Source organism: Anas platyrhynchos, chromosome 11 (assembly GCF_047663525.1).
Source record: "Anas platyrhynchos isolate ZD024472 breed Pekin duck chromosome 11, IASCAAS_PekinDuck_T2T, whole genome shotgun sequence".
Lineage (NCBI taxonomy): Eukaryota > Metazoa > Chordata > Aves > Anseriformes > Anatidae > Anas > Anas platyrhynchos.
The window spans coordinates 16,421,836-16,446,950 of record NC_092597.1 but is presented as its reverse complement, the minus strand read 5'-3'; the positions used below and the strand labels follow the sequence as shown (position 1 = coordinate 16,446,950).

The 25,115-nt window shown below is 39.9% G+C and overlaps 1 protein-coding gene across 1 annotated transcript in view; it reads left to right on the top strand.

Annotated features, from left to right (window-relative positions):
* The window catches only part of ABHD17C (abhydrolase domain containing 17C, depalmitoylase), a 33,356-nt gene that overhangs the window by 5,821 nt on the left and 2,420 nt on the right, over positions 1 to 25,115 (top strand). Inside the window, exon 2 of the mRNA XM_005027154.5 lies at positions 22,020 to 22,199. Coding sequence (XP_005027211.1) covers positions 22,020 to 22,199 — 180 coding nt within the window. The remainder of the gene's footprint in view (positions 1 to 22,019; positions 22,200 to 25,115) is intronic.

The window sequence follows — 25,115 nt, the reverse complement described above, 5'->3', positions numbered from 1 at the left end:
TTTTAGGTGTCTAGTAAAGGAATAGGTTACTGTAAAATGTAAGTATAGAAAAAAAATACAAGACAAAAAAATCCGTCTTGTCCTCTCAGGTGACTTTCAGCTTATACGGAAGCCATCATCTTCCTGCTTATAAATCTCTAAGCAGTAATATGAACTTTAAAAGACTGATAATTTCTTAACCCCATTTGAACGTGCAGACGTTTAAGAGAAGTATTGTGCTGTAAAAATCCAAGTCTGTCTTTTGAGGTAAGATGTCATACTGTGCGTGCCGTTTCTGCTGCAGCAGTTAATTGGTAGCTTCCAAGAGTTTGTGTGTGGTTTTGTTCCTAATGCAAATTTCTAGCAATTTTTTGCTATAATTTTTTTTTCTCCGTTTGGCCTGGAGCCATGCAGTAGTGAACTGTAACGTGTAGTTAGAAGTGAAGCCTTAAAATAGGAGAGGTTCACTATGCCACAGAGAGCATTTAGTCATCTGTGTTGTGCGAAGCTTGATTTCTCTGGATTGAATTTTTTGGCATTTGGGTTCAACCTAAAGATTTTCATTCTGTGTACTCCCTTGAAGCCCCTCCTAAAGATCTAGCCTTAGTCCTTACTTTCCACTCCATGTTTCCAAAAGCAGGTAATTGAAGAATTTGTCATACATACATTTGGTGGAATTGGGAGGACAGAAGTCATCCTTTATTATGAAGAGACATGTGAAATGTTCTGCACCTTCCCAACGTATTTTATACTAAGAATAAATTCCCTCTGTGTATTCGCTGCTGTAAAAATGTAATAATGATGTTATATATTAACTTTTGTTACTTCAAATTTTCACAATAAATTTTCCAAGGGGATCTTTGCATCGCCTTTCTACCACTGAAGGCAGATAAACAGCATATTTTTTCATAAAATGGATGTATTTTAGTGAAAACATAGAGGTTTTGATGTGAGATTAGCCACGTTCATTGTTGAGATGGCCAAGGGCCATGCTTGGCTGAGCTCAGGAATAACAGGGTTCCACCGTGCTTCCTCATTCATGGTGCATCAGCTGGTAGGCAGTTTGAAATCACACCTAGGTAGCTGGTAATTTGCCTATTGACCTTCACCCTACATTATATTAACCTAGACTTCCTTGTATTGCCTCTTACTGCAGTTGTTTGAGGCTAATAATTTTCATAATACAATATATATAATAATAGAGCTGTTCTCCCACCCAGCTGTAGCCTACGTGTGCTCTCTGGAGTTTCATAATTCCAGCCATGGGTTTAGATCCGGGACTTTTTGTTGTTGGCTGTAATAGGTTATTTCCCACTTTCAGCTTTTTAATAACGTTGGTAAGGTGTCTGCAAAGGATTATTTAATGTGTGCTTACTGCTTTTTAAGGAGGCTGTTCTGTGAAGCTTAATGTATTCTACCCGCTGTGGTTAGTACTTCAAGAAAAACTGCACACAACTTGTCTCAAAAATAGAAGCACACGAAATAGTCCCCTGTCGTTGTCTGTGTAATGAGCAGAGATGAATTCAGATGATGTCCCAGGGACAAATACCGACAACTGTTTAAAAACAGGTGCTCTGATGTTCAAAGTTACTCAAAATATTTATCAAGCTTTCGTGTCACATTACACAGATTAGTCACTGCAGTAGAAGAAAGTACTGTTGTTAAATATTTTCCTACTTCTGTCGGGACCGTAAGATCAGAAAGCATATTTAAAAAAAATATATATATATATTCTTGACAGTGAAAAATCTTTTGCAACCAGTGTATTTGGGAAGAAAACTAAGCTGCCAAAGAACCTTTGGGTAATGCTATTTGTCATCCTGAGTGTGGATAGTCCTGAAATTCAGCCGCTGGAACTGGCGAGGTTAGTTTACCTTGCCACACGGAGGTTGTAGGGCCTGGTTCTCTGCATCATCAGAGCATGGAACATGGGTTTCTAGAGAGCCATGCTGTTAAATCCTGCATGCTAAAATAATAAGACTCTTGTCTGTTTTTATTCCTGCTCAGCTGCCTGAAGCCTTTTGAGAAAGGAGGACAAGCCTTTTCCCTTTCTCACTCTGGCCAGAGAAGTGTGCTCCCTCTCACGACTGAGCTGGAGGCTGTTACAGGGTGACCACTTGAGCTGTGCAAGTTCTGGTAGCATGTAGGTTTGTTCAGTGTGATCCTACTGGGAGGATGAGCTGGATTTTGCTCTGAAGCCAGAGTCAGTCTCCGCTCCTTCACAACCTCAAAAAAATCCCTCCAAAATTCAACCCTTTGGTTGTCCATATTTGCTTGTCCTTTGGTACAGTTTTGCTTTGGAGCGTTTCCCTGAGTTTCCAGTGGCTCACTGTTTGTGAGTGAGAAGAACAAGGGGAAATAAGTAGTAATGCTGTCCAGGATTGTAGATACCTGGGGATATAGATGGAGAAACATCTTACACTGCAGGAGTGGGTTATCTGCCAGCAACTGGTTTTGTGGAGAAAACTGACTTCTTGAGCAAATGGATATTTGTGTTTCCATACTGAATAAAGGAAACAGGTGAGGTGGTTTTTTTTTGATTTTCTATTTTTTGATTCTGTGCTGCTTCCTCATGTGGAAGTACACTAGAATAAAGGAAATGCCAAGCAATTAGCCATGTGGAGCTTAAATAGCATAGCATATGTCTGAATTTCTTGTTTGGTTTTAAGATGACATTTGCATGGTGGAAAGAGTAATGTGGTTGTGGCAACTTTTGCCTTTAAACCCTGTCCCAAATATTTTTTAAGGGAAATAGGAAATTAATTCCTCAGTTGCATTCTGTGTTGGCTTTAAAGACAAGAGCCTCCAAATTATGTAGCACTAATAAATTCAATGGACAAGTAACATTGCTGGTTTTTTTTTCCTAAAGCTGGTAATAAATTTAATGAATAACTAACACTCCCTTCTGCCCTCCTTCTTAAAAATAAATCAATTACAAGGCTGCATTGGAAGCATTTGAAATGAGTCATAAAATAAGCAACGCATATGGTGAAACTAACGTGCTCCCGCACATACCAGGTTTGCTTTGCCAATTAGCCCCTAAAAAGGGCAGAATTCTTTCTCTGTTGATTAACTTGAGGAGATCGTTTCGGTTACCACTGCACTTAAGAGAAATTAAAGGCATTATCCGTGTGCAAGGTGAGGGGCTGCTTGCGTTTTCTTGAGTCTAGGAAAGGCACATCTTGATGGGTTTTGAGCTCTTGATCGTTTCTTTGTGTTAATTTGAGCCTATATTGACTGCTTGTACTGACCTGAAGAAGAAATAATTATTTTGTCTAACTTAAACTCAGTTTTGCTATGGGCTAAAACACAATAAATAGGCAGATAAACCTTCTGCCTCTGTATCTGCAGATAGCAGATGATGGAGATAACAGGGACCGGAACCTGTGAATAAGCCATTTCAGTGACCCAGTCGCTCCTACTCCATCTTGCTGCTGTGCTTGCCAATTTTTAGAGGAACGGCATATACCAGTCCTGCATGCTCAGCCCAACATCTGATGATGAAGCTGAATTTCGCTCCTGCTGTCAAACTGAGTGTTTTGTTGGGCTGTGTGGGAGCTGTTTGTTTGTTTTTCTTCCCAGCCTTGCCTGTTGTGTGAGCAATGGATGCGTGTGGTTGCAAACCCAGGAAACTCCGTCTGAACACGGAGGGCTGAAGATGCTCTTAATAGAAGACTTCTAGTAGAAGGGGATGAATAATACGTGCTGTCAGCTTAAGGACTTTGGAATAAGGAATGCGTAGATGTTGCTAAGTCTGGTTTGAGGAAAAATTAGTTATTGTGGCATGCTTGTGCATGAAGGTACGCTACCTGCAAACTCGGGAAGATGCACATTTAGGCCAGCTGCATAATGAGTGTTACACAGGCATTATGTATATCTGTACCTTTATTCCGTATCTTTTTTAACCACCATGTTAGTTCTACAGACCAAAGCTTCTCCTGTATTGGCATTAAGCATTGCGGTTAGATTTGCTGACCATGAAACCACATTGTGCATAGGCAGAACATTGTGCTGAGCAGCAATGTTCCCACCCGCCTTCCCTCCCTTGGGCTCATGTGTCTTGATGAGTGCTTGCATATCTATGGGAAAACCCCTACAATCATGAAATCAATGTGTAACATTTTTCCTTAAAAAGGGAAATTTTCATGTGAGTTCGTAGATGAAAAATGATGGCAATGTGGAAGATGAGGTTTTAAGTTAATACGTTTGCCTTAGAGTGCAGAGGGAAACATTTAAACTTCATGTAACCCCTAAGTGTTGCATCTGTGGCTTTTGTGTGGCCTGTTTCTTAGAAAAACTTCATTGTGCTTGTCTGAAAGTAATATTATTTATTGGTACAGTCTGTTGAAATTATTTCTAGGCACGTCTTTCAAGATGAAAATGAGTTTTTAAATGTTAATTTGAAATTAATGATTGGCTTACACAGTTTTGGGTCTGCTTTTAGGAAGTCCTGTTGTTGAGCCTTCTTTGAAAATCCTGCTTACATATAAAAATGTTAATTTAACAACTTTGACTCTTGCGAGCCTTGTTTATCAGCCAAGGCGTGCTGCTGAAACGAGCTGTGCACAGCAGTGCCTGGTAAGGAACCCTTCTCAGGGCTCATGGCGTCAGCTGGTAGTTCTCAGATCTGTTCTTGCACATGACACTGCAAAACTTCTTAGGATCCCAGTATGCTAGAAGAGTTAAATCTAACTTTATGACATCACATGTCCACTTCTTTGCATGTACAGGAAATTAGTGGATATGAAGCCATGGATAATGGGACCCAAGGAATCTGAATTTTTGGAGACCGGCTTCAACACATTTCTCAGGAGAGCATGCTTTATATGGCCTGAAGTGTTTCTCTTTCAGCAAGACGGTTGTTTAGAAAGGGCTTTGCTCAGATTATAAAATCTTTCTGGGCATTCTTCACTGCTGACTTGTGAAGCTTGTCAAGCTTTGCTTTGGATGTTCTCTGAGAACTTGAAAAATGGTGTTGAATATCAGCAAAGCAGTAAAAATGGCTGTATATTCTTTCCAGTGTAAGATAAGCTGAGATAAGGTTCAGATTATTTAATCATTATTCCATGAATCTTAAGCATTATTTATAATAAATTAAAAGGGAAGGTCTGCTGTTGGGGGGTTCATTTGTCTCAACTATTGCACTGTACAATAAATTGCAAGTCTTACGAGAAGCAAAACAAAGTATAAGCCAACAACAATATGGGGATAAACTTCTATTAAGCGTTTTGCATTTGTGGTATACAAAACAAGCTGCATTCAAAGGAATTCTTTAGTAGTTAACTTGCGTTTTTAAATGTTGGACTGGCTTGTTTGTATAGATCTTAATCTATGTCCTGTCTCTGTATCATCTTTCCCAACAAGTGATGAGTTCATGCAGGATGAATGCATGACAGCCTGGGGAAAGTGGCATCTTTCAAGAAAATGGTCTTGGTTTTGAAGCATGTCCTCCAGGGGCAAATTTAGAAAACTCTTCTCCAACATGCTGTTAGTTCTTCATAGCTTCATTTCTCTTAAAAGTATTTGTATGTTCCGATGGGTGTGTTGTTGGTTTTTTTTTTTGTTTTTTTTTTAATTGAAATAGCTAATTCAATATAATGTTTATTTTGGAGGTGTTCCCTGGACAGTTCTCTACCTTGAGGCAGTTGTTCAAGAGCCAGTCTGTCTTCTACTACCTCTAAGTCTTGGATGGATCTAAGCTTACCTGTTGAGTTGTAGTATACATTTTCTTCGTATTATGTTGTTGTTGTTCCCTACTGTAAAAGTCGGTATATTTTTCTAGTGAAGTATGGCTTGAAGGTGTCTTAATGCTACAGAAAATTACAGTACTTCAGTGCTTAACCGACTGTAAAAGCACCAAGGTGTAGGAAGAGGTGGGGTGGCGTTTCAACCAGTTTTACTATTTTTACAGATACCAGTTTATGAACATGTAACCTTTGCCTCGGGCTGGTTAATAATTACACTGACTTAACATACGTTACAGGCACCTGGTTTTGATGCAGGAAGCACCCTTTTAGAAGTCAGTACAGCAGCTTAAGATAGGTGGTGTTTGACCTAAACCCTGACTAGCATCGCTGAAAAGTTTTGACTTCTGAATCTCTGCCAGCTTCCAAATGCTTGTTTCTCTGATGAAGTAACCCTCTATGCTCTCTTGAGCTCTTGCTAATTTTATGTAATGTTATATTTGTTTCTAAAGCCTCCTGTGCATAAAACCAGTACAATTAGTTCTATATCCTGTTTTATAAAATTTGTGCTAAAAACTAATCTGATTACATATGAACTATTATCTCTGAAGTAATACAGGCACAAATTTATTTGCCTTTCAAATAAAGGAATCACTTCGATTTGCATTTGCTTTAACAAAGAACAAAGATTCCAGTAGGTTCAAAGAACAGATTGTACTTGAATGTAACTTGTCTGAATTTTGGCGTAAAAGATAAGATTGTCGTAAATTCTTGATATTGACCCAGTTTTGTTCAGAGTGAGAGGGTTGCAAAGTGTCCTTGGTCTACTGATTTCTTTCCTAACCTTTTATTCTATTGAGACTGAGCAAGCTGGTGCCAAACACACCATTAGTCTCTTTGGTTGGACATCCACAGCATTTCTTTTTTTTTAATCCAAAGTGAGTGTTAATTTGGAAAAATGGAAGCAATGTTAGTTTAAACTCAGCTCGCTTTGTTACTGTCATTTTGAAGGGGAGAGGAGGGACTCGATGTAGCAAGCATTGCTTCTCATTTGTTAGCCTCCTCTGCCTTCCACTGCTCCCAGTGCTTCTGGGCGATACTCTGATGTGAACTGTCTTTTCTGCTTTCCACTGTAGAATTGGTCAAGAATAAGCCTGGTCAAACTTTCTTTAAATATTCTTTTTAAATTCTCATGAAATATTTCAGTTTTGCCTCCTCATTGAAACCTTTGTGGTGCTAGGAGAAAGGGAAGCACTATTCATTTGAGAAGTGTAACTGCGTGGAGAGCTAAACATGCAAAGTGTGTGCTGGGAGGGCAACCCAGCAGCAGCTTCTAACTAAGTGTGTGTCATGAAATGATGAACTGCAGAAAACCTACACAGACACAATATTACTAACCGAATGGGTGTTTGGCTAAAGTAGACGTGAATACACCCACTCTTCTAAACATTACACACGTTATCTGTTATTTCAAAAATAGAAACTCCAACAGTGCAAGACATAGCAATAAACCATGCCTGGCAACTGCTGGTGTGGCACCTACTGGAATTGCTGGCATTTCTTCCTGCATACCCGCTTGTTCTCAGGTGGTGCTACAATTAAGCAGGGAACCTGATTTGTTTACCAGAATGGCGTCACAGATACAGAGGCAAATAATAGGACACTGAAAAACATCGTAGTCCAGGAAGCTACTTCTCCTCTCTCTCCCTCTTTATTTTTTAATGTTTCATTTATTTATTTATTTTTATTTCCTAAGATGCATCAGCAGGTCAGTATCTACCTTTAGCATCAGCTGGAGTAATGCACTTAAGTGATTGCATTAACAGATGTCCTTGATCCCACTGCAAGGTACTTCTGCTGCTTGTGGAGTGGCTGTCTGATAACTGATAAGCGTCCTTTTCTTGCTAGTCAACCTCCTCCTTGAAAAAACCTTTCACAGACAGAGCACAAAAACAATTGGTCCTGTTAACTAGAGAGAATGCTGGCAGAAAACAAAATACCCAGCCATGCTGTGTGAATATCATAAAAGCATCTTGATCTGCACAACTTGGTCAAAATGCCTTTTACTCCGTAGAAGCTCAGTTGATGCCAAGTAAGAGCTGCTTAAACTGAACAAGTGTTTGTGACCTAGTTCCAGGGCTAAGTTTTCTGATGCGAGTTCAGGAAATTTGTGAAGAAATGAGTACCTCCCTAAATCTCTAGAAGTACTGATCCTGTTTCTTAGATTAATATTAGTTACTTTACACATCACTGCATTTTACCTATTTTAATGTTTTGCATGTAATTAAATGCAGACATCCGTTTGTGTAATAAATTGCTGAGTTTGTGCTCTGTTGTTAAGTTCCTGGAGAGCACAACACCGATTTCATGACCACTTCAACCAAACACACAGAAGGAATGCAGAGTCCATGCTAAATCATTCAAAATTCCAAGCAGTGGCTCCTGGACAAACAGGGAGGAGGGATTTAGCCCCTGGGTCTGTGATGATAAAGGCTTTGGCTAGGAAATTTGATTTTAAGCTCTGAACCTAGTTATCTGCGATCTGCTGTTTTGGAACATCTGGTGCTGTTAATCCTGGTGATTGCTGTATATTTTTTTAATCATCTTAGCTTTATATTGATTGTTACCAGGGTCTGAACATTGAATGCGCTAAAAGTTCATTAAAGGAACGTGCACAAGAGGAAAAATAAATGTAAAATCATACAAGTCTAAATGCTGCTTGAAAAATGTATGGATTCTGAGGAGCAGCAGGTCTTTAAGCCTGGTAGAGTCAAGTGAGCCCGTCTTCAAGTAATGACAGTGGAAGAACTTGAGGATGCTTTGGAACCATTTGCAGCTGTCCATTTATATAGTACTTTAATGTAAACTACAGGAGGCCCTCACTGTTTTTTTCTTCCCACCCCTGTATCTATTAATACACTTCCTCTTGAAGATTAGTTAAGAAGCTACCCGTAGCTGATACCAGAAGGAGTTTTTTTGTAGTATAAGAACATAGATCTTTATCATCAACATAAAATGAGTGCTCGAGATCCATTTACGTATAAAGGCACTTCCTAAGCTTCTGTTAGTATCCTTTTTTTAAACTCCTTAGTGCTTTTTCCATTGGAATAAGTCTGTATAGGCTGCCCTGAGATGAGATTTTGAACCCCACAGCAAAAAAGTAGAAATGAACTGATGCCTTACTTCAAAAATGGAGTGCCAAAAATGGTGAGAAACAAGGAACACTGAGATCTTCTTGTTTCTTAAAAGATATTGGAAAAATACTTTCTTGTAATGGATTGGTTTCATGAAATGACTGTCTTCTTCCATTTGGCAGTTAGCACTCTCGTTAGTTATTGGAATATTTAATAAATGTGTCTGAGAATGGGTAACAGAGAGGAGGCAGAGGAGTGGTGTTTCGCTGTGAGGCTGTGAATATTCTCCACTTTGAAATCAAGTGCCTAGGCACATCCAAATTCACACTGTAGTACAGCTCAGTGTCTGCAGCACATACAGAACTGATCTGCTTTCTGCTCTTGGCTGGGGGTGGGGAAGAATAGAGGTTACAGTGTCATTTATCCAAGCAGGATTTCTTCCTGTTTGTGATTCACAAGACGTGTCAGTGCAGAGGAAGTGCTGAATGTTTAGATTTTTAGATCAAAAGGAAGCATTGCTTTTCCTCTTTAAATCTATGGGATTGGTTTCAGAATAATTCAAAGAAACATGAAATATTTCCATAGAATTAAGAGTGCTATCCAAGCAGGATGTGTTTTCTCCTGGAAAAATGGCCTGTGACACTTCACTTAGCTTCTGCATTGAGCCCTTAAACGTTCATGAGATATTGCATATCTTTGAGAGAAATCTAGTCTTATTTAATAACTTTGCTTGCTCTTCTACAGTGCACAAGCATATTAATACAAGTATGCAAGGGAAGGAGAAATGCTGCTGCCAGCGGAGTCATCTTCATATAATGCTTGTCAATAAAATATTCATTTAGCAGGGACAGATGCGTCCATTTACAGTCAGTTCTCTTTAGGAATCTTGGGCCAGTGCATAGGTACGGATATTTTGTTGTAGCAGGACCTCTCTGCTGTCCTCATCCTCTGTTCTCCCTTCCTGCCCTCTCCTCCACTTTCTGCCAGGGACTCTTAAGTCGCTACCAGAACTAAAACAATGCTTTGGAATAGGCAGAAACAATGCATGCAGATTGTCTGCTCACGTACTTGCAAGTCCTCATCCATCCCAGCTCCCGTGTAATCCTCTTGGGACTTTGGCTTTGGGGCTCTGCGGGAGAGACTGCATTCAGATTTCCAGGGATCTTTGAAGAACAGTGTGAAAATGGCTTTAACTTTGTCTGCTCTAATAGGATTTCAGATACAAGCACCTGCAGTTTGCTGAGGCTGTTCGACTTCTTTGTTCTCTTCTGTCAGCATTATGGAGATAATGGTTGAATCTTTTTTTGTCAGCTTGTTTTCTGGATATAATTACAGATGTCTGAGTGACTTAAGGAAAATACTGTATCAATGCCATGTGTTTAGTGGCTTGTAAGTTATATCAATTAACTGTAGCAAAGCTAGTCATTTAATGGGGTTGATCTTCTGCTTTTATCACCTGAAAGCATAAGACTCTTTCTAAAACCTATAGATGAAATACCCATTAGTCTGAAATGTAGATATAATAAATAATTATGAGAGAATGCAAGAGTTAAAAACAAAAAAAGGCACAAGAAAAAGCTATTTAGTTTAATTTTAATTCAGTGGTAGGACTAGCTACGGATGTAGTTCTAGGACCCTATGCTATAGAAATCAGTTTTTGAGTGATCTGCTTTTATTTTTTTTCCTATTTAGCCTTCCTAATATTAATCTCCAAAGGATTAATTCCAGCTTGAAAAGCCATTTCATTGTTCTGGAGCATCTAGACAATTGCCTTCACAAGAGTTTGCATACACTTCTGTTTTAAGATCCTTACGTAGGGGATGCTTTTTTCATTAAGTCATTGTGTGTGTGTGTGTAGCTGATCAGCTATGCAAACCTAGAAGCATGAAGATTTAAGTGAGCTTTGCAGTTTGATTACGATGTAAGGTCAGTCTTGTTTCCTTGAGATGGATATACCTGATGAAGAGGGATCAGTTAAATCAGTGTTGCTGCAAAGTTTGTTTTTGCCGTCAGCATTAACTGGTTCAGTTTTTAATTGTACTTTATTAGCTGTGTGCTGATTGGTAGAGAGGATGGAATTTTTTTTATTTTTGTTTGTTTCTTCCCAATTAAGACAGATGTATAACAGGGATATGTTTTGGGAAGGAATCTGTACGTGACCCTGCATGAGGACAGGATGCTCAGCTTATATTCCTGTACAATAATAACTGTATTTCAGAAACTACAGCCTGGCACGTTCAAAGCAAACCGGTGCCTTTGTTTTTTTTTTTTTTTTTTTTTGTCTTGGGTCTTCTGGATTGCGTGCTTCAGCAATTATTCCTTGCTTTGAGAGCAGTTGAGCTGGTAAAAGGGTAGAAACATCAGACACGGGTGGGGCAGGCAGCAGCTGGGGTCAAAAGCCACTGTACTGGTTCTCGGATAAGTAATCTCAGCACATGAGTCAGAGGCTTAAGACTTGAATAGATGCAGCTCCTGGTAATTAGTGCTGCAGTAGGATGGCCTGAAACTATATTGCATGGTGTTAGAGGAATGAGGAGAGGAGGGGAATGCCACAAAAGTGAATTCAGGGCCTCGTGTGGCCAAGAGTCAGGGTAAGAACAGTGCTTGAGATTTGGTTGAGGTGACAGAGGTGCTCCAACAAATAGGTGGGGGTATTAAAAGAATAATACAGTGCTTCTGAACAAAACTGCGTTGGGAGCTGTTGGAGAGCACCGAGTTTGCTTCTCTGAGGCTTGCAAACCCTCTGACTCCCTGGCCGGTGAGGAGGGTTGTGCTATGAGCTGCTGGAGCAGCCAGGCTCGGGAGGGAGCCAGGATAGGATGCCTTGGCTCACTCTGAGCTTTCAGCCTCAGAAGAAGGCAAGGCTCTCCGGTTTGGAAGCAGCTGAAATGTAAGGAACAGTTAGGAAAGCACAGAACTTGTGGGACCGCAGAACCAGTGTTAATATTTGTACTTGTTTTTTTTTTTTTCTTTAACGTTTCCTAGGGAATCGGAGGAGACTTCTGCAAGAGCAGTTTCTGTGTTAGTTGCCACATAACTTGGCTTACCTGGAATCTTTATATAAAAGATACTGTGTCTAGGTACACAGATACCATCTTTTTTTTTCTTTCCTACAACAACAAGGAGCTGTTCTGCAACAGCCCTTATAAGATATGATTTTAGGGAGCATTTTACTGCATTGTTTTCAGCTTTTGAGTATTGCTGTACTATAAAACATACTGTATGCAGTATGTGGCTGAAATAAAAATACCATAGCAAGATAGAGATGAGAGAAAGAGAAGCTGGGGATGAGGATAATGAATTCCTCACTCCAGAAGATGCTATAGACTGACTTTCTCTGAGAAGGTAACAGAATTTTCTCTGCTGTATCAGGTTATTTAAATGCACCTCCGAGACTGGCTGTATAGATTTTGTACACCGGTTACAGTAAAGAGTATATAATGGAACGTGGCTGGCTGAGTTTTTGTGAATTATTCATGCTGTGGTCAATGGAGATAGTTTTTAGTGGCCAGTAAAGGTTCTCTGTCTTTGATAAATAAAACTTAATACTTCTCTCTTGCACGTTTATTTGCTATGAAGCATCTTAATTAAATGCAAAATACTTAGTTGAAGTAACTCCAACTCTATTTTTAAACTAACTGGACCGAGAGATTGACTTTAGTATGCCATCTACCCATTCTGTCTTGTGACTAAATAGTGTAAATCGAGACTGCTGTTAGAAAATAATTTGGGAGAAGCAAGAAACTAAGTATAGTAGACAATACGTATGTGTCTGCAGAACCTTTGCCTTGTGAGACAGTGCTGGCTTCAGAGCTATAATTGGCTTCTCAAGTTGTTAAAGCAAGGAAAACTTCACCTGTATGTATGTGTTTAACTCTTACTTCAATCGTTACCAGATACTGGACTTCCAGTTTATGGTGGTTTGTTTTTTTTTGTTTGTTTGTTTTTTAATTTTACAGTTACTTCCACACTAAACTTTTAGCGACTCTGCCCTCACAATGGGTACACATGAGAGGTCGGTTGAAATCTTTGAAGTGTTTTGAAGTCACCCTTCAGTCACAGGGCACCGTGGTCAGAAAGCTCTGTTAATTGTTCAAACTTGTTAAAAACACAAGGCTGAGAAACAAGAAAACTGTCATAATACCACATGTAGCAGGCTTAGGTTCTTCTGCCAGAGCTATTGTGCCTTTCTCTAGCAGTTTGGTAGGTTAGCTTTTGCTTCTCTTTTTGTTCTATGTGGAGTATGCGTATAATAATAATTCTTTTAAAGTTAAAGCTATGTCGTGGTTTCCCTGTGAGCAGAAGACGTCACTGTGTGCCCTTGGAATCACAGTAGTTTGTTCTTGACTTCCCAAGTTGCTGTTCTGTCCTGCTCTCTTGTCTACTGATAAAGACCTTGACTAGTCAAACTGAAGAAAAGAAACCATGGGGCTTGACAGGAGAGTGATCCTTCCCTCTCATTGTATGTACACACACTGATACTGGAGCCTTATCTTACTGTCATAAAATAGTGGAATGATAAAGGTAGAAGTTCAAGTAAACGGCTTGGTCATGTCACTGCTCATGGTTTTTGGATGTTCTGGAAAAGTCTGGTTTTGATCATCAGTGGCCTTCTTGCTAACTTTCAATATGAAATGATCGTAAAATTACTCTGTTCTCTCACGTCAGTGTGTTCACTGCGTGAGTTTCTGCTTAAATTTCAAAGTATATTTACTGAAAACTCTTATTTCCTCATATCTTAAGTTGTTATCAGGAGGGGAAAAATCTCAGTCCTGCAGAAGCAGCAGTTTCAAATCTGTGCCTTGTTTGTACATGGCAGCTAGTTCATGTGGAGACAAACAAGCATCCTAACAAACGGAACAGCAGCTCAGTATTCTAGGTTACTGGGGGGTGTCGTGTCATAAATACAATTGAGTTCTCAGTGCAAGAGAAAACAAAGGGGTTCTTACTTGGTAGCTCCTTAATAAATAAATAAATCAGGAAGCACAGAGTGCGTATTTTCTGTCCGTTCTGTCTTCTGTATCCCACTTGCTACTGCTCAGCTACCTTGGAGGAGACTTCTTCCAGATTTGCAGAAGTCTTTCCTAGTTGATGAGGCATGCCACCAGCTATTTCTTTCTCTCATTCATTTCTCTTTTGATTCTGTCTGAAAAACGTTCCAAAAATTCAAGTGGATAGATGCAGTCTTATTGCATTTGTTAAATGGTCTCTGCTGTGAGATCATGAGCTATGCATGGATGTGAGGACAGAGCCTGATTTACGAGTAACAGCAGACGGGCTGCAGACAGGACCTGCTGTCTGCCAGGGTGCGGAGCTGTGGCTGGGCTGGCAGCAGGATGGTGGGAAGACGGCTCAAAAACATGGTGCAAGACGAGCCTGTGGAAGTGCCGCCATGGTGTGGTATGAAATTCTCCAACCATACGGGTGGCAAAGGGGAAGAAGGAACATACTTGTGCTGGTGAAGCTGGAAAAACTGAGGGGAAGGCGTTTCCCACTTCAAAACAGGACATCTTCAGGGGCCTGTGCTTAAGCCAGATGAATACAAAGTAACTTCATGTATTTGGAAGTAAAATAAAATAAAAAGAAATTTAGAGAACTGTCATACTAAGGAATTTATTTCAAAATAGTATATCAACCCCCACCCCGAAGCTACTCTGTGTAGAGCTTTATAAATTTGTTCGGTTTATGCAGTAATCTGTACTTTTTTACAAAAAACACGTCAGTCTTATCTTTAGTGCGAAACCCCACTGAGCACTGAAGTGCAGGAAATGGAGGTGAGGAGTCCTTAAGTGTCCCATTCATTCCCAAACCACGACTAATTGTCTGACCTATTCCTGGTAGGTGGCTGGTTGACCTGTTCTCGCAAACATTAAATCATGAAAATTCTGCTGTCTCATTGGCAGTCTGTTACAGTGCCCCTTCATATAAAAGGGGGATGGGAGTGTGGGGGGAACTAACCTAAACCTCTTTGCTGCACTTTTTTTTGCCCTTTCCATCTTTTTCTACTCAAACTAGGCAGAGTGGGTCCCATCTTCATCTCTGCAGCTGCCTCCTCAGTATGTGAAACCTGTTGTCATGCATTTCTGAAGCCTTCTTTCCTTTGGAATAAACAAATCTTTTTTTCTCTAAATTTTTCAAATGCCTTTTTTCCCCCCTATATACCTGGTTGTTCTTGCTGCTCCTCTCTGAACTCCACATCTCTTCTGCCATGAGATGCTGGAGATAAGATGCAGTAATTTGGCTGAGAACCAGAACCCCCTGGTTCTGAGTGAACCAGGAATAATCTCTTATCTGAACATCTGGCATGTTTAAGTCCTGTGTTTACAGTATGACATGGGCTTGTGTTGAACTTGGGATCTACCATAATTCTCTTTCTTTCTGTACAGAACTGGTTTAACCAATTATACCCTGTCAAGGAATAAGCTAGCCTCTGGATTAAGCTGTGGCTATGCGGTGGCACTGCATAAGCTGATTTTCTGCTAGTGCTGTTACTGCCATATGGGTGTGAGGATGTGAGGCAGGTTAGTTGGTAGAGGTAACAGTGATCATTAGAGCAACTAGTACTACTGGGGCAAGAGGAGGATGACACACAGCACCTGAAGAGCAGCGTTTGCTGAAAAAGCTCACCTGTTTCTCCCCTCCACCTTCTGTTGGTCTAACAAAAGCTATTTGCTTAATAAGTGGAAGTTATCCATCCTTGTGTCTGACTTCAGTGTAGGTGCTCATTTCCACATCCTATGTCGTGCTTGACCTAATCTGGACAAGGAGATCTCTGCAAAAAGAGGAGATTTTCAGCTCTGTCAGTTCAGTGCGAGCACTTGTGGCAGTACGGTGCTTGGGAAGTGGGGAAGTGCTGGATGGAGGCTGGGAGGTGGGGAGCAGTTACACTGCTGCTGCCGTCAGGCTTGTGAGACTGTGCTGTTAGAAATACATCTGGTTAATGATTAGACACTACTGAAACATTTTGCCCCTAATTTTACAGTTGCGGGCTCCTCTCCAAGTAGATCTGGTAACAAACAATTCAGTGTAACTCAATAAACGTGTGATTTCATTACAGCTTGTGCCAGAGAATGCCATGAAACCGCCTTTCTTCACCTGCCCTAGCTGTTCAGGGCTGAACCTGCTGTGGCTTCGCTGCTCAGCGCTGTGCAGATCCCTTGGGTTTGTCATAGCCGATGCACTTGATTTGGGCATGGTTCTCAATATTTAAAACCAGCCGATTATCACAGGGCAGTAACCAGGAGGCAGATGTAGCAGTTCATGCTTTGATGTAGGTTACTGCAGCACAGCTGATCATCCTACCGAAGTGGCTGGAGGAAGCCAAGTTGCTTCTGTGTGGTTGACTGATTTATATGGAGAGAAAAGAAAAGAAAGAAAAAAAAAGAGCTGCTGTATGACTGGATTAGTGCCACAGTTGCCTGCTATGCTGTGGTGTTTGCAAGTAGTGAGCTTCTAAAATAACATTTAAAGAGGGCATTTTCAGGTGTTGTAGGCTTGTCCTGTAACTCCAGTGTTAGCATGTATTGATCAGTGCTGGGGTTTCTCCACAGCATAAGCAAATGACTGTGGTGTGGCAGTAAAATAATAGTGATATAAAACAGTGGCATGTTCCTCGATTAAATTTTTCTGGCAGCCATTGAAATTATTTTGAGTGTGAACACATTTGTGGAATTACTTGTCTGCTCCTGTGACAGTGTGCTGGGAAATATGCCAAAACAAATTGTCTCTTTCTTGCAGTTTCATAAGCCAGAATACTATCCAAACTCTTTCTGGCTTCTACTACAATGAAAACGTGAACTCAAAGTCTCCTAGATGTGAACTTGAATCACATTGTGCTTAGAATCGAGCAGGAAAAAGGTAGAGCAGAGAGACATTGCATAATTTAAAGAGTCAGTGTCAGTGTCTGTTGTGCTTATGAAAACAGTGAGGAATTTTAGACCTATGTTCATGTGAATTCAAGGAAAATTGAGTGAGAAACTGGCAAAGGGACTCTAGCTGTGTGCCAGGGCTTCATGTGAATTGTGAATTAATTCTGATTTTCTCATTTTGCAGTTGATGTTATGGTTGACACAAAAATCCTTAATCTAAAGTCTTGCTTTCAATTCAGCGCTGGCATTTAGGCTCAAAATCTGTGATTTCTGTGGTGTTTTGGCTGAGATGCAGGAGTGGCACTTGCTGAACCAGGATGTGAAATTCAGTGTTTTGTTCTGATAACATAAATATTTAGAGTACTTAGTGACCAAACCTATCTTGTTGATTGTTTTTAAACATAAATATCCCACAGTTTAATCTCATATTTGACATGCAATCTGCATGTGGGGTTTTTATTTTTTAATTTCAGTACTCCAAATTAGATTTTCAGATTCATACCAGATTATTAAAAACAATCAAACAAAAACTTATTTCTGATACTGTAGATCTTATGGAAGTGTATAGTGATGCTGAAGAAAAACCTATTTGTGTTTCCTAGCAAGCAATCTAAATTTCTCTGGATTATGCAATTTAGAGATAATGTGTTTTGAAAAATAAATGAAAGTACATCATGACAAATGAAAATATGCCACATATGTAGTTTTTCATCATATTTAATAGCTTGTAGTGATAACTTATTCTTTTAAAAAGATTTCTTCAATTTAAAATTGTAGGAGTAATTTGTAGTGTGTTCTTTGCAAAATGGGGCACTACAATCATTTGAAAGTACATGTTTAAAATATTAATTTGGGGGGAAAATGAAAGGATTTGTATAAAGACGGAGGAACAGGCTTGCAGTAAAGCCTATAAAGACCTTGTATCTTAGCATATGTATGTTCTAGAAAAAAATACTTGAAGTGACTATTGTTTCCAAGTGTGGCATGAAGTTTTGTTGCTCCTGGCATATGTTGGTTTCCCTTTCTGTGTTTTTAAAGTGAATTATTTCACTATGGTGTTTCCCTTGAGAGGGTTTTTATGTCCAGTTTTATACTGTCTTCTTATAGAACATGAGCAAATTACCTTGTTTTGTCTGGCCATTTCTCTTTAAAAACTCTGCGAGGAAGAACTTGATCACCAGTAGCTGCCTTAGTCTGGTAGCGGTGAAACAGTAAGTCTCAACAGCATTAGGAATGGGTTTTGTGTAGTCAAAACACTTCTGTGGTGTTCTCTGTCTAGATGGAGCTACTGCGACTGGTTTTTAATAGCATGAAAACTTGGATTTGCTGCTGTTGCTATATCCACGCCGCTCTATGTGCTTTCCAGTTTAGGTAAGGGATATTGGGACAGCAAATACCATAAAATTTCAAAACTGAAAATATGAGGTGTGGTTAACTTCACTGATTCAGCCTGAAAAAAAAAGAACTGCCCTCATTAATGAATATGTATTTAGTGCCTTGGAGGACTGGCAGGGATACTGTAGCTTTGGCCACAGGCATGGCAGGGTTGGGGTGTATGTGTAGTCCCTGCAGCAGCATGCCACTAACACTTGCAACAGAGTGAAAATAGCAGTGGTAAACTGTCAGCATCACTCAAAGCTGAAGTCCTGTTGCTGTGACTGGAATCTCATATTAGGCTGCGCAGGAGTAAGTGGAAAAGTCAGGGGTATGGATTCTCAATGGCCACTTTAAGTGAATATGGTTCATGCTAACAGAGGGGAATCAGGATTGCTGTAAATGGCGTATTTTTAGCCTATTTATATAAATTGAGGGAATAAAGGGAGGGAAGGGAACAATACAAACAGTGTCACTATTAACTCTGGGGTGTGTTGATGCCTTAGCTTGACCTGGCTTGAGCTAGCGAGTTGTAGGTGCCTGGAGCTGTGCTGCTTGTGAAGATGGCTGTTTTCTTTTTCCGGTATACCTAAGAAATGTAATCCATAATCCAGATAATCTACTCGTGTGGGTTCTTGGGAGCAGGCTGCACTGGAGAACTTCACCACCTGATAAAAGTTTGCGGGCTGGGGAAGCAGAAGCACACCTTTTAAATGACAGTAGCTTCACACTCTTCAGCGACTTTCACTTCTTCTTTTTCTTTCCCTCATTTTCTTGTCAAATGGCTGTTTTGCATGTGCAGGTGCTGGCATTGCTGGGAGGCCGTCTCCACGTGGCACCTCGCCGTGCCTGTGCTGGGCCCCGCGGTTCGGCTGGGGCCTCGCCATCCCTCCGCTCGAGCGCAGTTTCCACAGAGACCAACACTCCCTCCTTTCCAGAAAGATATTTTTAGGAGCTGGTGTTTAGCTTCTGGAAAGACTTCTTCCTTAATAGGCGAGCAGACTAACAGAGTTCCTCTCTGCTCAGTGTCTTCTGCTTTGTGCTTTCGCTGTTTTCACTTTCTGCCTTGTATGTCACTTAGTCCCCGTTTCACTGCTTTCTTCTTATCTGTGTCTCCTCTTCCTCCTTCCTTCCATTTCACTTTCGGTATCGCTGTTCCCAGCAGCAATAATCTTTGAACACCACAAAGGAGCTTGTGGAGCGAGGGGAAGCCCACCCTCCTCTCAGAAGAATATTGTATTTTAAGGACAAAATCCCTGGGCTGTTTGGTTCCTCAGCTAAGCCCTCCTTGCTGAGTCACCGCTGGCTGGGCAGCCTCCATGAGGCCTCGAGCGCCCCGGTGCCAGGCCACGGCCTTCAGCTCCCAGGGCCTCGCGCGTGTCAATTATTCATGGCCCTTCCTTGCGAGTTGTCGGCTGTCCTCTGGCCTTGCAATAAATTTTACATGTAGATGTTTCTGCTGATGTTTGTGGTAAGTTTGATGTGTCACCTTCTGATCGATGGCCTAATGGGAAAGGGCTTAGAAAGATAAATCTGTAACAGGAACTCTCCTGGCTTGGAAAGTTGGACTGTCCCTGACTGAAACAGTCCAAGAGATTCCTTTGGTTGTCTGTTAGTAGGAGTACAAAATAGAAAAGATGTTCGACTTAATGACAGGCTGCAACACGCACTCACTCAAAGTCCTAATACTTTTAAGAATTATTTTGTTAACATTACCGTGTTGCCTTTCTGAAGAGTTAAATACTGACTAGTTGTAGTGATTTGGTGAAGAAAGACTTCTGTACATTTAGAGAGCTCTGATTTTGTTAGTGACGCTATAGATGGCATCTGTCTTCCAATTTCATATTATGCCAGTAAGATTGATTTTCTTTGTATTCATTGCTTTTGGTGTTTTGTTTCTGAAAACAGCTTATACTGCAGGTTGAGCAGCTTGCTGCTATGGCAATAGGTATGCTAGAAAGAAAGAGAATTGAAGAAAATTGCAATGCTGAGGCAATTGTGTTAAAGGAATTCTCTGGCTACCTTATGCTGTCCTATTATCCTGTGATTATCATTCAAACATCTTTTTCTCTACTTTCCATAGATTGTGACTCCTTTAAAAATAGGACTTAACATGATATTGGAGCACAGGATGGTACTGCAAAACCTACCAGTATTAATGCTGTTCTTTCCCTACTTAAGTGCTACATCTTGTTAGGGTCACATTTTGTTTTATTTCCTGATGTCGATGCATTTCTGCCCCTCTTTAATATGATGCAACAGCTGGTAGGTCAGGGGATTGTATGCACAGTTTCCATATTCAGCCTTCAAAGGTACATGCCTCTGACCCGCTCACTACCCAGCAGCTGGAATGATGTCTGTGAGGACAAGGCTTTGCTCTGAGATTCTGCTAACATGCATACCAAAACCAGCCAGGCTCTACTGTGTGCTGGGCTGTTTCTAACAGTAAGAAGGAAAAAATTCTCCTAAAAGAGCTTTACAGCATCTCTTTAAAAACATCAGGCCATGGCTGTGGTGATAGACCACCAACGTGAGCTGCTGCTTGGTTACCAAGAGGATAAAATTTTACTCCAGGGAGATATTTTTATACAGATGCTTATTCATATTACAGTAGATGCCAAAAGCACCCTTATGCTCAGCAGCATGGAAATATTAAGAAAATTCTACTTGCACAGAATCTTCAATCCAGCCTCGTTTTACTTCATGATAAAAACAGGCAATCTTGCCAGTCTGTACTTAGATGGTCAGGGCTGGATTATTCTTCTACTGTAATTTTTATTATCTCTTTTGCAAGTACCCAATCATTTGACTGCTTGAAAGTCAGGTACTATCAAGCCCTGTCAAACATGTTTATCAGCTTGTCAAAGCTTCCCAGGTGTACATTGGTTATAGGCCAAACTGTAGGTTTTGATTTTCCTTGTCAGAGCAGTGGCAGCAGGACAGTGTAGACTGGCAAAAAGATGTGTTCAGTGCAAATTATCTTCAAATAGAAATGTGTTCTCTTCCCAATCAATTATTCTTTATATAGCTTGCAATAGAAAGTTGAGTTAGATGTAGAAGCCTGGATAAATAATCTGCAACCAACTGAGAAATAGCTTTCATCTGTAGCTTTCTTAAAAGTTGTAGTGACCAAATACTAATGTACTGTTCCTCCTACCCTACCCTGTTACCTCCTCCTGTGCCACTTCCAAATTCCTTTACATTTTGCATACTTAAAATTGGTGATGTTATTAATTTAGCTTTTTCTTAGTTGCTTCTGCGAAAGAGCACACACACTAGGACAACTTAAAGGCTAGATAGAAATATTTGGGAGCCATCCAAGTCTCCCTTTGAACCCTGAATTTTATGGAATGATGGAATTATGGAATAACATCTTTATAATTGCAAAATAAGCTCCACATCATATTTTAAACAGGAAAAGAAAAATGATGAGTTACTCATACCAATCATCAATTGAAAAATGAACCGAACTATCCTCTCAAGTTCTTATGCTTTTTGGCATCTTTAGCTACACTAATAAGGCAATTTGGTCTTTTTGTTTCAGCAGTGTTGAAAAAAAGGAGTGTCAAAGCAGTAACTATTTTGTTTAATGGTGGAAAGGTTGTCAGCCTCCAGAATACCTAATTTAGATTCCTGGAAGTGACTCTAGGTAGGGAGAAGTCTAATTTATAATTTGCTGTGCTGCAGAATGGAAAGATAAGAGGTGTTCATGAAAATGGTGCAGATCAACAAACTGACATTCCTCCTCTGAGGATAGCTTTCTTCAGCCTGTACAATACACTGAATATTTACTTCACTGTTCTATTTTAGAGTTTAGGCTTGTAAATTCATGTCTCTTAGGAGTGGATTTTAAAATTCAATGGATGGAAGGGGTGTTTTGTGGTTCTTTATAATCTGTTTTACACCCTTCACCTTTTTTCTGTCTTTTGCCTTTATGATGCAAAATATGTTTTTTAAATTGATATTTATTTTCTCTGCAGGTATGGCGTTAGTCCTGAGAACATTATTCTGTACGGTCAGAGTATTGGTACTGTCCCTACAGTAGACCTGGCATCTCGGTACGAGTGTGCAGCAGTAATCCTTCATTCTCCTTTGATGTCTGGATTACGGGTAGCTTTTCCTGACACTAGGAAAACCTATTGTTTTGATGCTTTTCCAAGGTATGTATAAATGGTGCAAAGATAATTGCTCTATACTGGAAGTGCTCTTTAGGTGTTTAAAAAGGACTAGCCATGTAACCTTCTGGGGAACTTTATTGAATTGTGACCTGTATTTTAAACTTCACATATGCTAACCTTCTAAATCAAAGTGGAGATTCACCACATGAACAGGCTGCTCTCAGTCTCAAACTGACATGATAGCTTAACGCATAAATAAGTTGTAGTGTTTGCAACTGTTTTTTTATCCTTTTTTGTTGCGGGTTGTTAAAACCAGGATTTTTATACCTTCAAACTTGGATAGGTACCTTAATAACTGATAATGTCCTATTAAGTCCTTCAGACTAATGACTAACAAATTATTAATGTATGCTCTTAAAATCTCAGTCAGCTTTGATTTAGAAGCTCTGGAGTATTTTACATATAGAAAAGTACGTACAACTGGTTTCAAGATAAAACACTTGCCTTTAGAGCCTAGTGTCTCTCTTGAAATTGCAACAGTTCCAAGTTAAGGAGTATCTCAATATTTGGGAACAGTAGATGTTCTAGGAATAACAGGCGTTTTAGGAATTTTCTTATTATTTCTGCATGTTCGCAGGGATACAAAAATTCCACTCTAATGCTTTTTTCTTTTTTTTCTGTTTGTTTTCTTCTGCTGAAACGGCTTAGCTTTTATTGCATGGAAACTTACAAAATCATTTTTTGTAATGTTGATAGGACAAAACATATCTTCTTGATTTTATAACTTTTTTTTTCCCCTCACAACCAGTAAATAAGCCACACGTTGCAAGCCAATGTATATCTAGTAACTGCCTGAGTGACTGTCCAATGACTTTCTAAGACTTTGGTAAATTCTACATCGCACATCTTAGCATTTGAGCTTAGCCTTACTAATTTCCTACAGATGTTTTGTTGTTGTGGCTTTGAACAGTTACACTTCAAGTATTGCCAGAAGTGGACTGCTGTTTAGAAAATTAAGATATTTATGTCAGTATTGTCCTGCATCAAGACAATGACAAAGCTATCTGTGGGAGTTAGACGTTTGGGAATGTGAGAGGGGAGCCAGTCTCCATAGCAGTGTATACAGACTTGGGGGGAGTAAGGAGAAGGACAGATAAAAAGCAAAGTGGTCCATGGAAGGGCAAAGAAGAAGCAGAGGATTCACTGAAATCTTGTGCAAACCTGACTTTGCTTCAGAAGGTCATGTTTGCAATGAGTGTAGTAGGAGATGCTCGTAGCATTTGTCATGTTTGTTTTATTCCAGTTACAACAGATTAAAATTAGACTGTGGGGGAGGGTGAAAACCATAGCTGTAAACCCACGCCTAAACAGCCAGAAGTAACAGTAGCTGTCACAGTATCTGTCCAGTCCCTAAGTTTTGCATTCTTCCAAATAAGATAAAAATGTAAATTGCTGAAGGTGCAATCAGAATTTGAAATTGTTTTATGCAAACTTGTTCATTATCCTCAAACCGTAAACCCAGTATTTCCAAATGCTTCTGCTAGAGAAAACAACAACACCTTAGTAAAGCTGTGATAGCAAAACTAGTAGTGATTAGCTGATAGCAGCCATATCAATTTTTTTAAAAAAAAAAAGGGGGGGAGGGGGACACTGACAACAGATGCACTGTAGCTCTTGAGTATTTTGTTCTTAACCTACTGAGCTGCTCATTGCTGTCAGTCTGACTTCACTTGCACTGTAAGCAGTGAAAATAAACAGCAGCGTGTTTTTCTGTATGTGTACAGCTCAACTGTCTGTCTTCACAGCAGGAAACAAAATAGTTCTGTGTGCACCTCCAGTGAATTGCTATTATGTGCATTTTATGTTGGGACTCCGTGAGAATGTGGTCTCTGTAGATTTTTCTAGCTGCAGAGTGGTATGGCCGAGAATACTAAGCAAGTCCAACGTGCAGTGTAAATGCTGCCTTATGAGTTGCTGAGTTGGCAACGGGACGCTTTCCAATTTTCTGCAAAATACAAATATCTAGCTTAATGGTCTGTGAATATGTGTGGGGGGGAAAAAGAGTTTCAGTATCTAAATAGTGTAGGGAAAGGGGTTTCCTCCTGGTTTCGTACAATAAATGAGATCTTGGTTTGTAGCCACTAAAATGATGTGTAAATATCTCTGTAACTATATGTGGCTGACCTGTCTTGTCACATCATGGAGCTCAGGGACAGACCCTTCATGGGCTTAAGACTTCAGTTTATGTAGCATTTTCATGATGAAATATTACATTTGGGTATTGTACTAATTTGGGGATGATAACTGGGGGAGGAAATCTGCATTGTTCTATCTCCCAAGTTCTTGGGATATTTTTCGGTATTCAGCACAGTTGCACGCAATTCAGATTCCAGACAGGAGGAGTGAAAGAGGCTGAATTTTAATTTTAAATAACATGAAATCTGTTTTTCGAGGAAGTATTGATACAGAGTCTAAAATGTGTTTACACTCAGCTGTTTACTGGAATACCAATGGCTGTTCTGTAGAATACTGAATGCTGAGATGTTTGTATGAGGTTTAGTGATTCAGTTTACATCTTAATTTTTAATGAACTATATTTTGATAAATCTTCTTTAAACCTGTTTTTAAATCAGCATATGCTGGTATCTGTATTTGTTATCATCCTAAGCAATTAGCCTGGTCACTTTGTAAAGTTCCTAGTCTTACTAATATCACATTCTTTCTTCAGGACAGAAAAATCAAAACACTTATTAGATAGCATAAAGAAATAACATTTTCTTTCTGTCAAATCAAATATGACTGATAATCATTTTTCCCCCCAGCTCATCCCCTGTTCTACATCATGTCCTGAGCCAAAGCATAGTCTCATTATTGGTCAGTTCCTCCTTTTGTTGATAGAAGTGGAGGTGGTGGGGAGCTGAGCACATCAGCACATGGTGCCTATGCACTGGTATGGAG